This window comes from Blennius ocellaris, assembly GCF_963422515.1.
Source record: "Blennius ocellaris genome assembly, chromosome: 20".
In the NCBI taxonomy this organism is placed as follows: Eukaryota; Metazoa; Chordata; class Actinopteri; order Blenniiformes; family Blenniidae; genus Blennius; species Blennius ocellaris.
In genome coordinates, this window is record NC_137669.1 from 13,230,396 (window position 1) to 13,244,759 (window position 14,364).

Genomic DNA, 14,364 nt, shown 5'->3' on the forward strand with positions numbered 1-14,364 from the left:
AACTTGACGCCTCATTCTCTTTGATTCTCTCCACAAGATTCTCAGCACAAAGTTCAGAGTAGAATTTACGTGGACAATTCCGCTGAACCTATTTTTATGCCCATATGGTTCCTTACGACATACATCACACAGCAGTCGTGTTGGGATCTTCCTTCAACTTGAAAGACAAATGAAGGAGTTCACAATAGAGATTTCATGTTGCACATAGAGGTTGAAAATAGAAGAAAGCTTATAAAAATGTGCCTCCAGCCACTATAAGTAAAGGCAGGGCACACCCTTGACAGAGCAGCACTTAAATTCATCTCGGTGGGCAGTTTGGAGTCACCGATTAATGTCAAATGCACGTTTTTGAACTGTGGGAACAAACTGGAGTACCTGGATACAAACCTATGCATGGACAAGAAAACATGAAAACTTCCAGTTAGAAGCTTCTTGCCACGAGGCAAGATTTATAACCAGTGTACATCTGTTCCGGGTGGGCACAGGGCTATAGTGGCATGAGCCATATCATTTTAATTCATCCAAAATTGAGAGCTTGCTTGTTTGTGAATTGGCCCTGAATTACACATCCAAATCACTGTTTGGTAAATCTCTAAATAAAAATGCCATTCAATCATCAGAGCTTAACTCACCCTATATAACTTTGTAGATCAGCTGTCACCTCCTCTCATTCATCCATTCAGTTGCTGTCTTTTAGTGAGGAGGCATCAACAGATAACGAGTGCCACCCCTGAGGAAGCAATCACTTCTCCCATCATTAACCCACATGCTCCTCACAGTAAAGCATAAAGCATCACCTCGGTTGCCGAGAGCACAGTCTGCAGGCTTGTGGACTATTTCATTTCAGCTCGACAGCTCGAGCAGGAGTCAATAAATCCCAAAATAAGAATAGCAGGTTGTATACCCACTCTGCCTTTGTTTAATCTATAGAGATTGACAGCAGACAATGGGAGAAAGTGTAAACCTGCTCCACACGAGGACTGAGACACTGAATTATCAGCAGGGCTGCAGCTACTGTAAATATCATCTTTCTTTCTCTTCTCTCTCTCGGGGCAAAAAGCAATGTGAAAAGAACACCTATTGCTCCACAGTTATTACATCTGATGTGTTACTGTTTACTCTGATGCAGCTGCTTCTGTAGGAGTAGCTTGTAGCTCCATTTATACATTTTTTTTTTTTAATACTTGACATCCCTCTGCACATTCTGTATTTTACACAAATGACAGAATACATTTATCAGGAGAAAAATTACAAAAGAAAAGAAGGAGGCACGTTTCAGGCTTTCACTTCAGGGTTTATTTGTTTATTCTGTAAAGGTCTTCATACCCACTGAAGCAGAGCTCATATCGATTTATATCTGTTTCTGGATGATGCAAGGTGGATGAAAGTTTCTGCTTTCGTTTCAGGCGAACAAGACGTGTGTTTCTCCTCAGCCAGAGCCTTGGCCTCATCCACTGTGAAATGATGCTTGGTTTCTCACTATTCAACCTCTTATGTCATCTGTCCATGTAACCATACCAAAAAGATGAGCAATAATAATGACAGTAGACTGAAAGGCTGTGGATTTGATATTCCTGTAACTTTAAAATGTGTGACAGGAAGGATATCCGGTGCAGATAGTAACTTTTCCTCGATTCATTATAGTCATTCCATCGTTATCACATGACCCGGTAGGAGGAGACAAAAGCAAACTATTATAATTCATTCGTTTTGGGGTGTGTGGGGGGGGGGGGGGGTGCAACTCTCTGAAAACACATGGAACTTTGGTGTTAGGATGTGTGTGAAGATGTAAAAAAAGAAAAAGCATTCAAAACGCAGCACTCTTTCTTATGAAACTGTAGGTCTGTCCAAAGAAATTTGAGTGGGCGATCAACTCATCATAAAATGTGTGACTTGCTGGGACGTGCTGTTTAAATTGCGCAGAGAGTGACAGAAAATATAATAACGCCTTCAAAGTGTGATGCCGCCCTCGGTTCGGGTTTTGGCAGCTTCGCTCACATGTTGTTGTTCTGCGGAGCACGTCAACATGAGTGGCTGCAGCAGGGAGGATTTACTTACATTTGTGAGAGAAACAGACGAGTTCACTGATGTAAAGACTGGAACAACAAAGATCGACTTGATGACTGCACTCCCCCCTCGGTGCAAACTGACTTATGTTGGCCTAACTTTTACATTGCACTTTCGTTTATTGCCTCAAAGATGTTCCACATAAAACATCTTATTCTAAAAGCTGCGATCGCCTCAGACACTCAACGAAAACAGCAAACAAACATGCCACGGGGGGCAGCAGGTTGAAATGTTCTCCTCCTCTATCTGAGACAATACTTTTCAGGCGGAAATGTCATCATGGGACAGAGTCGGTGCCGACAGCAGCTCCCCACGGCAATAAGTGATGGAGGATGTTTCCCCCCTCAACACCTCCAGGGAGTGCACATGCCCGGAAGTGTAAATAGTGTACCAAAGGTGATCTTACAGTTTTTAGCGGTGCCTCAACAGCTTTGAGAGCGCCAGCACAACGGAGGGATTGTATAAAAGCCACATGACAACAAGAGAAATTCTCATTGAAAGCAAAGGAAAAAAACTCACCTTCTCTTCAGACTGCAGCGCTCGTCATTGTGATGCAAATGCACTTTTTTTTTTTTTCCTTTTTCTCTCTAAACTGTCTTGATGAATTGTCTGAAATGATTCAAACAGCCGAGAGCCTGGTTTCATCAGCACCGCCTGGAAAAACAAAACAACCCTTAAATAAAAAAATTAAAAAAACCACAAACAAAAAACAGAAAACACAGTGCAGCTCAAAAACACTTCCAAAAATACATCTGAGAGGAAACAGAAGTGAGAACGCTTTGTGGTCCCATCCTGAACACCCCCAAACTCGGGGAGGGAAGAGCGTGATGCTGCACGGCTTCAGTTCCCGTGTTGCTCCTCCGTCCTCATGGCAACAACAACCTGGCCGCGGATGCGCGGGGGCTCGGTGCATGCTGGGGGATTATATGCACTCGTTCCTGGACTCCATCCAGCCTGCTGCACTGGATGAGGCAGGAGGCAGGCGCAGGTCAGCCAAACGCAGAAATTTCGGAGCAACACCAGATGGGATCGAATTTAAACGCCGACACTTGGAAATAAAAGAAGATTCTTTTCCAGCCCGTTGGTTCCACTGAGTCTTCAAGGAGTTTGATACAAGTGAAAATATATTGACTGGTGCAATTTGTTGAATGTCCCTGCTTTTACACAAGTTCTTCACTTGGAAAAGCTAAAGTAAAAACACAAAAATCCATCATGGCTAATTTAAAACTCCTGCCAATAAGCTGCTTAACAAATCATTTTTTTTCTCCTTTTTTATCTTTACTGTTTATTTATTTTCCATTCATTATAATTTAATTCAGCTAAGTCCAACTTTTCAACATTTCCAATGTTTTAAGTGAAATCTATTATTTCAAAATGTAACATTTTAGCAACATTGATTTGTAATCGTTTGATATTTGAGAATATGGTTTGTCTACTAGTGGATGGAAATGATTAACAAAGTTGTCTGACCAATATTTCTTTCTGTTTCAGGTTTCAGCGGAGGAACTCGTCTCTGGTTCATTTAACATTCTACAGGTTTCGTCTCCTTCATTTTTTATCACAACTTGTTGAAGCAAAAAAAACAGCAACAATCCATTTGTTTCATCAGGGTTTTCCCCTTCTGTGCGTCAACACTGAACATGTATGATCACTATAGGGGGAAAAAAAGAGGCTGTGCTGATGAGTCATGATCTTGCCATCTGGTACCAAAGACAAGCTGCATTCATCAGCAGAACTCAGTCCAAACCTGGATTTCGGAGGAGGAGAGGTCAAAGGAGGACGCTAATTATAGCAAGGTGCCGGATCGAGGTTCCACATTATATAATACCCTCCTGTTTATTTATCATCACGCTGTGTGTTCACGGCTCCTCCCTCCTCATAGGGACTGCGCTGATGTATGTGGGCATTTTTCCTTTTTCTGAGATTTATTTAGCTTCTACTAAATGGAACCAAGTAAAAGATCATATAAATACAAATTCCTGATTTAGTTAGCCACCTAATGCCGTTCTGGATTGGTGAAACAGGACAATTTATCATCAATCTTTGAAATTTACCTTTATCATTAATTTCTTCAAAATGAAAAATGTGTCACATGGAAAAAAAAAACCCTGAACTGAAGTGGATAAAGCGTTATAGAAGATAAATATATGCGTGGATGTGTCTTCATTATCAGTGTGATACTATGGTAAACCTCTGGAAGCCCTTTCCTATAGGAGCAATGTATTCATAATAAATCAGAAAAGGTTATTATTGGATAACTTCAAAGAGAATGTTATTTCTCTCAGATATTATTCACAGGTTTGTCTGAAACTGTTATTGAGCATTTCTCCTTTGCCGAGATAATCCATCCACCTCACAGTTGTGGCAGATCAGAGAACCAGACGCCATCGAATGTGAGAATTTGCGTACATAGACATTTGAGTTCAGCTTATGAGCGAAAACAGTGTTGCATTTGTATTTTTGTTCAGTTTACAAGTATGTTTTGTTATTTTTATGAATGTGTGTTCATATATTTGAGGTATTTATTCACCAAAGGGCTTCCATATTAATAATAATAATAATAATAATAATAATAATAATGTCTATAGTCCATATTTATGTGGCGGTAACTTGGTAATGAGAGCAGATTTACAATTCAGTAAGACAAGCAAGCGTCAAACTATACAAGGCTCTTATCTAACTCTGAAAAATAAAACATTTCAGTCATTTATGAATCATTGGTTAAAAGTCACCCTGGTTAAATTAGATTACCATTACTGGCAGTACACAGCAGTCTGCGCTTTCATGTTTTGGTTTCGTTGGAAGTCGAACCAGCTGTGAAGAAGTCAATTCTGAACTAATGCAAAGGTCGGTTTATGGCTAAACTTTTCATTCCACTCATATTTTCTATGCAAACAGTTGGATTAGCACACATTTTCATAATTAAACTCCTCTCTCTTGCGTTTCGTGCTGGAGGGGCAGTTGGAGCTGCTGCTTCTAAATTAGATTCACATGACGAGTCAGAGAGAAAAGTGAATGCCAGGAAACTAAACTTCCTTTTTAAAGTGTGAAGATATACTGGTCCGGTAGGAAACTGGCGCATTTTCCTCCCTGGACAGAACAACAAAAATTTTCTTGTCATTCTGAAAGAAGGTAAAACCCTCATTTTGTATTTGCTATAATGAACTTAGGCGTTCCAGTGATGTGTGAATGAAAAGGGTATAGGAGAAGAGGTTTGCTGAAGAAGATTTAAGATAACAGTAACATGTTTGAACTTCTCCTTTGTGACAAAACCTGGAGAAAAAGAAGTTACTGTTATAGAGCAGTGCTAAAATTAATTCATCAATCGTCATCTCAATTATTTTCATCTGAATCCTCTGTCAAGATACTTACAAAAATATCAACACTGTGAGTGTTTATACTTTTTGTGCATTTTATATTTAGAAAATGTTGTATTTATCTTGTTTGTTTGTTTTTAGATTTTAAAGAACCGGATGTTTTGCAAGTGTAGATTGAAACAGACGGAGATTTCCTTGATGAAAACTGTTGTGTTGTCCTCGGGATGTTTAGAAAACAAACACATCATATTGGCTTACTCAAATTCATACTCACCAGCTGCTTCATAAACAGGCATGTAATTTAATTCTGCCTTTACAAAACATGTAATGTAATATTAAAAACAGATTGAGTTGAAATTAACAAAGTATTCCGTTTAAACTTGTAGGTTTGCAGTGCTGTTGAGCTACAATTCTTTACCGTGAGACATGTGTTGGCCACATTTACATACACGAAAAGGACATAATGTGTTTAATATGTGTGTATAGTTTTGCAGCTCATAAATAAACAAGAAGTGTAAGATAATAAAAAACTTTACTAGTTTGGTTTTTTTTTGGCAGGCTTTAAAAAGACATTATTAACGTTGTTTTTTTCTCTTCTTTGAAGTAAACACAGAAATAAATGTATAATCAAGTTTATGTATATTTGTAGTATCTGGTCTTCATGTCTTTTCTCTACAGAGACCATGAAGTGATCGGTTTATGTTTCTTCTGTTACAGAATGAATGTTTCATGTGTTATTCTGCTTTTGGCCTTTTTGGTTCGCTGTAACTCTTCGCCGTGTTCAAACAAAGCCTGGGAAGACTGGAAACTTCAACACCACAAGCTTTATAGTAACAAGGTGGGACAAAGGAAAAAAAGAAAAGAAAGAAAACCTCTTCTCAGCATCACATGTGACAACACAGTTCAGATTGCTCTGCGTTTGTATTTCAGACTGAGATCGTCCTCAGGCGAGCAGTTTGGGAGACGAACGTGCGTTTTGTGTTGAAGCACAACCTGGAGGCTTCAGAGGGAAAACACAGCTTCACGTTGGGACTCAACCACCTGGCAGACATGGTAAAGGAAAAAGGATAAAGTACTGAGAATTGAGAATGAATCAGAAATAATTGAAAGGCATTCATGAGGTGGCGCCTCACTCCAAGTCCTTTCCAATTAACAGGGAGAGAACTTAAAGTCTATGGACAGAAAACCAACATATTGATATGGATTTATGTCTTAAGTACGGAATCACCAAGCATCATTCAGTAGTGAGCAGAAATCAAACGAGCTGCCGAACCCAAAATGAAAATCACTGACCTATACAACATCTATTTATCTAGTTTCTGTCCACGCAATATCCATGTTAGGGTGGCGGGGAGCTCGTCACACACTGGGCAGGATTCAGTCCATCATACAAAATACACGACTCCTTCCCACTGCAGCGAAGTTCCCTTTAGAGGTTGTCATTAAAAAGAATCCTGAGGAGAAGGGTATTTCGAAGGTGTCATGAGGAGGAGGAGGAGGAGGAGGAGGGTTCTGCACAAGGGGAAGGCTGAGCAGCGAGGCACGGATGGGTGTGACGAGTACGACTCTGCAGGAAACTGGCAGAGATGTTTGGGACTCACACAAGCTGTTGGCCTGCTTTCAGAGGACAGTGTGTTACCTGGTGTTGCCTCGTGGAACTTCATAACGCAGCTCGAGTGTCTGTGATGTATGCGATATGAAAGGCAAATTCACCTTAAGATGTGCTGTTGTTAATTCTGTGATCGCATTTTGGAGCCACTGTGAGGTAAACAAACCTCCAGAATAAATAGTGCAACGATAAAGTGGAAGCAGAGTCAAGTGCAAAACCCCCCGGCAGAAAAAGAAAAAACTGATAGAAAGACAACGGCACACAGTTAAAGAGCCCTTGTGAGTCCCAGTGAGGCCGTTTCCATTCGAGCCGGGTTTTCTAAAGAGGGCTACAGAATTCACGATGGCCTTCAATACACAAATATGTAGAGAACATACTACTTCAGCAAATTTCAATGGCAGGAGGGTCAGAGAAGCTTCGCAATGCAGTCGCTTTTACTAACTTCGAGGTGCTTTATTCATTTCTGTTAAGACAGTCGAGGAGATTAATGAGAAGCTCAACGGGTTGAAACAGGAGGAGACTCTTCCCTTCAAAAATGGCACGTTTAGGGAAGCGAGTGGCTCACGGATACCAGAGAGTCTGGACTGGAGGAAGAAGGGCATGGTCAGTCCTGTCAGAAACCAAGTAAGAACAGCTATTAAAATATGGAAATGAGAACAATCTGTCAGGAAAGGGTCGGTAAACATGTTTTTTATTTGCTTTTAAAGGGGCCGTGTGGGTCATGCTGGGCCTTCAGCTCTCTGGGAGCTCTCGAGGGTCAGATGAAGAAGAGGACAGGTGTCCTGGTGTCTCTGAGTCCACAGAACCTGGTGGACTGCAGCAGCAGGGAGGGGAACCTCGGCTGTAGAGGAGGCTACATTTCCAAATCCTACAGCTACATTATCCACAACCGCGGCGTGGACTCGGAGGACTTTTACCCCTACGAACACAAGGTCAGGCAGAGCACACAGTCTGCATAATGTGAAATTAATAAGGTGCTACCGCCTCTTTCTCAGTTTCGGTTGTGATTTATTTATTCTTTTGAACTCTTTCTGGGTGGAGCATTATTCTGGCCTGGATGTGAACTGATAATTACACAACAACTGAATTCCTTAAAGCTTTATGTTAGGACAACCATGTCAAAACATAAAGTGTCAAACACATACATTTTTTATCAGCGGCGGTGTGAGAATTCTAATTTGCATAGCACTGCGCGCTCTCTACTTATTCATTGAAACTGCGTATGTGAGATGCAGACAATATTCTGTGGAATATCTGCATTCAGATGAATATTGCACCATATATTAAATAGGGTATTGTGAATTCCATTATAGTTTAAATAGAATGTAAAATCCGGCTTCTTTTGTTCTTTGACAAATCAAACCACTTCAGGAAATCAACTACAGATCTTAAATGACAGATATTTTCCATCGGCCTGCAGGTCTTTTTGACCATGAACAGCCACAGTGAACTTTTCAAGACAGAACGCAAATGGGCTGTTATTTTTGACAGAGCAGCAACACCCACACACAGCAAACTGGACACATGATCCTGTTTAATACAGCAGCAACAATCGTAAGCTAGGACCAGAAGCTCTGAAGAGGAGCATGTTCAGTTTGCTGCTCTGCTAAACATACTTGTTTCTCAATAAGCCTGTTTCGGCAGAGAAGCAAGTTAAACTAATCAAACCCCACGAGCAAGCAAAGTTTTTCACATTATCATATTAGATTTCAAATTCTGGTATCATTATAGCCATTTTTTGTTGTGTTTGTAGAATGGGAATTGTCGCTATTCAGTCAAGGGAAAGGCTGCATACTGCTCTAATTTCCACATCCTTCCACGAAGAGATGAGAAGGAGCTGCAGGCTGTGGTGGCGTCAGTGGGACCAGTCGCTGTGGCCGTGAACGCCAGGCTGGCGTCTTTCCATTTGTACAGAGGAGGTGAGGCTCATCAGTCTCCAATATGTGGGTTTTATTAACAGATTCCTAATGAGGAGCTTGGAGCTGTCATGTCTGGCTCCAGTAATAACTCAGAAAATTGAGAAATGTGCGCAAATGAACCCAATGAAATCAGTTGTCCGACATTTGTGGGTTTAAGAGTCACTAACACATTTTCAGTTCTCCATTTCTTGTTTTTATTCAAATATCTGTAGAAACTCCTCAGCAGATCTTCACTCCCAGAAATTCATGGTCTAATATTTGTAAAAATTGTTCCCAGTTCCCTTCAATCTGGGACTTCCCCAAATGAAGTGCCGAGTTTAAATATTTAGAGTTTAGTCTCTGAGTGAGTGGTTTGAAATGTGTGCACCTTCCAGGTTTATACAATGTACCCCGCTGCAACCCAAAGTCAGTGAACCACGCCGTCCTGGTGGTGGGTTACGGGACGGATGCAGGACAAGATTACTGGCTGGTGAAAAACAGGTGAACTGGTCTCTCCTGGGCAGAAGATTAGAAGCAGTTCCCCGAGTTAATAAGTTCGACCTGATGTTAACTGTGAGTGTCTCTGTGGTTTCAGCTGGGGGACGGCATGGGGAGAGCAGGGCTACATTCGGATGGCAAGGAACAAGAATAATATGTGTGGCATTGCCAGCTTTGCAGTTTACCCAACCCTGTAAAAAAAAAAAAAAACCCTCCCAAAGAATTTTTTTCAATTTAATATCAGAGGTCCGATCTTTGTTGGGTTTTTTTTTTTATCTTCATTTTATTTTTACCCCCCCTTTATTAGCACACCTCCTTTTTTGCCAGGTACCTTGTATATTTGTCATAGTGAGCTCTTATGCAGTCTCTATTTATTTAAATAGTCATATTTGTGGTGGAAGCTACTCATGTTAATGAATTCAATATAAGTGATAACAATATGTTAAAAAAAAAAGGATGTCTTTTCAGCTTTAAAACAGTTAATTTTGTACTGTGATATTATACATTTTTCTTGTTTTGGAAATATCTAAATAAGGTCAGCATAGATGAGTGTTTTCATTCTAACATTCCTCTGTAAAGTGGCAATAATTACAATAACAAAATGTGATGTATTTGCAGTTTTGTGCTATTTTTTTTCCCTCTTATCTCATCATTTGCATTTGAATTCTGTCACTTCGTTTGTTTGTTATGGTTTGTGAAAGGGTATGTGTCTGTTCAAGCACTTTGTGAGCCTCATTTTTAAGAGGTTGAATAAAAGCTGTGGAAAAACATGGTTTTTGGTGTGTTAACTCAGTGAATATGTTTTCTTTAGGTTTTTTAGTTGTTGGTGTTTTTACATTTTTCAACTCTGGCCTGACAATTAGGGCTTATCAGTATCTTTATGAGGATGATTAGAATATGTAGAAACTTCCAAGTGTGACCGATTTAAAGTTGGTTTACATACTGAATTTCAAGCCATTTTCGTATTTAGAAATACCAAGAAGCAGCACATGGTTTAAGGAGTTTTGTTAATGTGGGGAATTAAATTTAAAGAGGCGATAACTATGTCATCCTCTCCTTTAAATGTCGTCTCTGTACTATTTTCAAATTAATCTGTTCATGATTATGTCTCACCTTTACATTTACATGGTCTGATGTGAAGGATAAGATTCACCTAAATTGGTTACAATTATTGAAAGAGATGTTCATTGTGAATAATAAATAAAGGTGTCACACCCTTTTATTCAGATTGTTTTATACAATAATCGCTTGAAACATGATTGAAACTATAAAGTTCACATTGTGTCTACAAAAAACAGAATACATAATTCGTTATCTAATTTAAGGGAAAAAATGTAATGCAGATACAAAAAAGTAGAATCATTGAACAGGGCAACTTTCAATGTCAATAAATTGACTAAACGTCAATTGACTAAAAAGTTCAGAGGAAAAAACCATCATGCAAGAGTATAAAAAATATTAAACTAAACCTCGTGTTACAGGAAGTAGAAGCAATATTAAAATAACCTTTTTTCCCCAATAATCCCTTGGATAAATGAGTAATCTTTCAGCGTGCGATAGATAGATCATGTTGAAGCAAAGCAGCCAACAGGGTTGGACAGGTCCTTGCATCCCTGCTTGTCAGAGATTTGAAGCATGTCCCCCAGGTGGCGCTGCGACTGACAGGGTATGCCCCTTTTTTGACCTCTCAATTATTTGTAAAAGACAGAAATACAACATATTACAAGTTGCATTTATTGCACATATGACTGATTCCATCTAATGTTAAAATACAGAAAAAGAAAAAAATAATGTTGCAGTTGCCATGCTACCCTTTTACCATGGCAACATCAACCCATGTAGGCTTACTCATGACAACATCAGCTTTCATTCCATGGACGTCATGATATCACTGCAGAACCACAGCAGATCCGTCTGCGCCACAGCAGTATGGAGACGCAGATTAAGAAACTGCTGAAAGAGGATTTGAGCAGCCAGGTCAGAGCTCTAGAGTCGCATCAGGAACAGTTGAACTCTGAGCTCCGCCAGAAGCGCAGAAGCTGACAGGAAGTTGCACGAGAGATGCAGTCAAGTCAGTGAGCGGCAGCAGGTCTGGTGCAATGGTTTAGACAAGGCCGACTGTGAGACCGACGCTCGCTGTTTTGGCTGATTTGGCCCTTAAACAGGCCAAGTGTGTCCATCTCCAAAAGGAACTCCAAGAAAAGAATGACGAGTGAACAACCATTATGACCAACATGGAGAGATTTATTGCGGACCTTTAGTGCTGCTCACTAATTTGGAGGAGGCCGGAGAAACTCAGCCAGCTTAGTTCAGAGGTTCAAAACTCTGAAACAAGTCCAAAAGACCGGAGAGACTGAGGTCACAAACCTCATGACCCAGAATGATAAACAAAACAAATCAAAAGACAGAGAAACCAACGAGGTGCATCGTGCAATCATAATCTCTACCGTTTCAATAGAGTCCTATCCACTGTCAGTGCTCAGACCCGAATCAAAGCAATACAGAGAAAAGCATTACTGATTCAATAAACTATGATGGAACCATTAAAGCCAGCATTTTATCTGAGGCAACCAGTAGGACAAACCTACAGTGGAACGTCAATATCAGGCTCAAACTGACAGACGTTCAGCGAGTTTCATAATATGGAAACACAATATTAGTGAATCTTCATCAGAAGGTTCCTGACTAAAGGTTCCTGGAACCATCTTACCTGTTCAGGACCAAACAGTAGAGGTTGGGTTGAACATCAAACAGCTTAAAGTCCCATCAAGAGAAGCCGGGACAAAAATCAGAGCTAAAAATAGTCAACAGACTTGAAGAGGAGAAGAGTTGCTCTGCAGTTGTGCTGTCAGTGACGTGATGGCTTGTTTGTGCTGCCACCTTGTGGCAGAAATTAGGTCGTAATGATTCCCAGGTGTTGCACAGAGACGAGGGATAAATAGACGTTGGTGGGTTGTGCTCTCAGGTTCAATTCTCTGAGGACGGCTGTGTCTCTTGGTCCCAGTAATCAAGGTGAGAGTAACGTCTTGTACCTGTCGTGGCTTTTCCTTCTAATGCATGTGTGCCCTCTGAATACCATGCAACTGAAAATACTGAGTAATACTCAAAAGTTAAAGGAGTTTCTGTTGCTACATGGCGTTCGACTGCTTCTGTAGATGTGCAATCTGATTTTCACCACAGAACCTGAAATGTTTCGGAGCCTGCTTCTCGCGATTATGTGTGGATTGGCAGCGGCCGTCAGCAGTTCAGAAAGAGATCGACACTGGGAGTTGTGGAAGAAAATCCACAACAAAGCTTATTCTCATCAGGTAAAGTTGCTGTATTTAAACCAGTTTGGACTGGTCACTAACAATGATTTGATTGCTTGTAATTGTAAATACCAAAAGGTCAAGAATGATTGACTGGAGTTGGGTGTTTTGTAATCCTGATGTTCACATTTGCATAATTATGAGGCTGTTTTTGTTCCAGATTGAGGAGTCGGGACGCAGGCGGATTTGGGAGGAGAACTTGGAAATGATTGATGTCCATAACCTGGAGACGTCGCTGGGTTTACACTCTTTTGATTTGTCCATGAACCACTTGGGAGACCTGGTCAGTTGGTGGTTTTGTCGAACACGGATCTAAACCTGGGAATAAATGCTGCGTGTGTCTTGACACCGTTTGTGCGCAGACCTACGAGGAGATCACTGGCAGCCTGATGACCACCAGAGTACCAGCTGACCTCAACATTGACTCGAGCTTCATCGTGAAAAACGTCTCCCTGCCAGAATCGCTGGACTGGAGGGATGAAGGCCTGGTGACTTCAGTCAAGACGCAGGTACGGTCCCAGTAGATCGGTCTAGTGTGGAACGTCCCTCTGCATTGTGTTCTAATGGGGGGGGCTCTTCTCCTGCAGGGGACTTGTGGCGCTTGTTGGGCCTTCAGTGCCGTTGGCGCTCTGGAGGGACAGCTGAAGAAGGCGACAGGATTCTTGATGTCCCTCAGCCCCCAGAATCTGGTGGACTGCTCCAAGTTTGGCAACAACGGGTGCAACGGTGGTTTCATGTCCAGCGCTTTTGAATACGTCATGAAAAACGAAGGCATCGATTCAGAAGCAGCTTACCCGTATAATGGGAAGGTGGGTAATAACCCAATAGGGTTAGTGGCAAATCGATTGGACTAAAAGATGAAACCTAATCTTTGAATTAATTTCAGCATGGTCACTGCAAGTACAGCCCCAAGTATCGGGCCGCGAACTGCACGGGGTACAACTTCTTACCAAAGGGGGACGAGGATACTTTAAAAATGGCTCTGGCTTCAATTGGACCCATCTCTGTTGCTATTGATGCTTCCAGGCCAAAATTTCTCTTCTACCGCAACGGTGAGGTGATTTTTATTTTTATTTTTATTTTTTTTAACTAGAAGTGAGCTTTACTGACCTGGTGTTGGCCAACAGGTGTGTACAGGGACCGCACGTGTACTCACAATGTCAATCATGGCGTGCTGGTCGTGGGCTACGGCACTGAAGGAGGAGAAGACTACTGGCTGGTTAAAAACAGGTCAGCCAGATGTTTCAATGACAAATGTTTTGAGTTGAGAATTTGTTCTGATCTAAGTTTCTTTTTTTTTTTTTGTCTTTCTTTCTTCCATAGCTGGGGCGTGAAGTACGGAGACAAAGGTTACATCAAAATGGCCCGGAACAAACGAAACCAGTGTGCCATAGGCCTTTATTCTTGCTTTCCCATCATGTGATTGGATGAAGTGGAAATTCAACATTTAAATAAAGTTTATTGCTTAAATGGTCTGAGTCCTACATTTATAGTTTCACTCCCGTCAGGTTGTTTAATCAAATTCTGCACATTTTACCTGCATTGGGATCCTTGATTGAGCCGCTCCTTGTTCACACTTGACTATAATTGTTGCAGGACACTATTTTTGGCCATGTGACTTGTTCTAATTCTATTCCATCTTTTGCTGGAATTATACTACAGCGCCC

At 41.0% G+C, this 14,364-nt stretch overlaps 1 protein-coding gene across 1 annotated transcript; it reads left to right on the top strand.

Moving 5' to 3' along the window:
* Positions 1-2,346: 2,346 nt before the first annotated feature.
* Positions 2,347-14,120, top strand: LOC308144432 (cathepsin K-like; the record flags this gene model as incomplete). Its single annotated transcript, XM_080515547.1, has 15 exons — positions 2,347-2,445; positions 6,315-6,437; positions 7,465-7,617; positions 7,701-7,925; positions 8,747-8,912; positions 9,287-9,392; positions 9,487-9,582; positions 12,394-12,401; positions 12,621-12,697; positions 12,858-12,980; positions 13,060-13,206; positions 13,285-13,506; positions 13,584-13,749; positions 13,825-13,927; positions 14,021-14,120. The coding sequence occupies 15 exons, from the start codon at positions 2,347-2,349 to the stop codon at positions 14,118-14,120; spliced, it is 1,914 nt and encodes a 637-aa protein (XP_080371673.1).
* Positions 14,121-14,364: the final 244 nt, after the last annotated feature.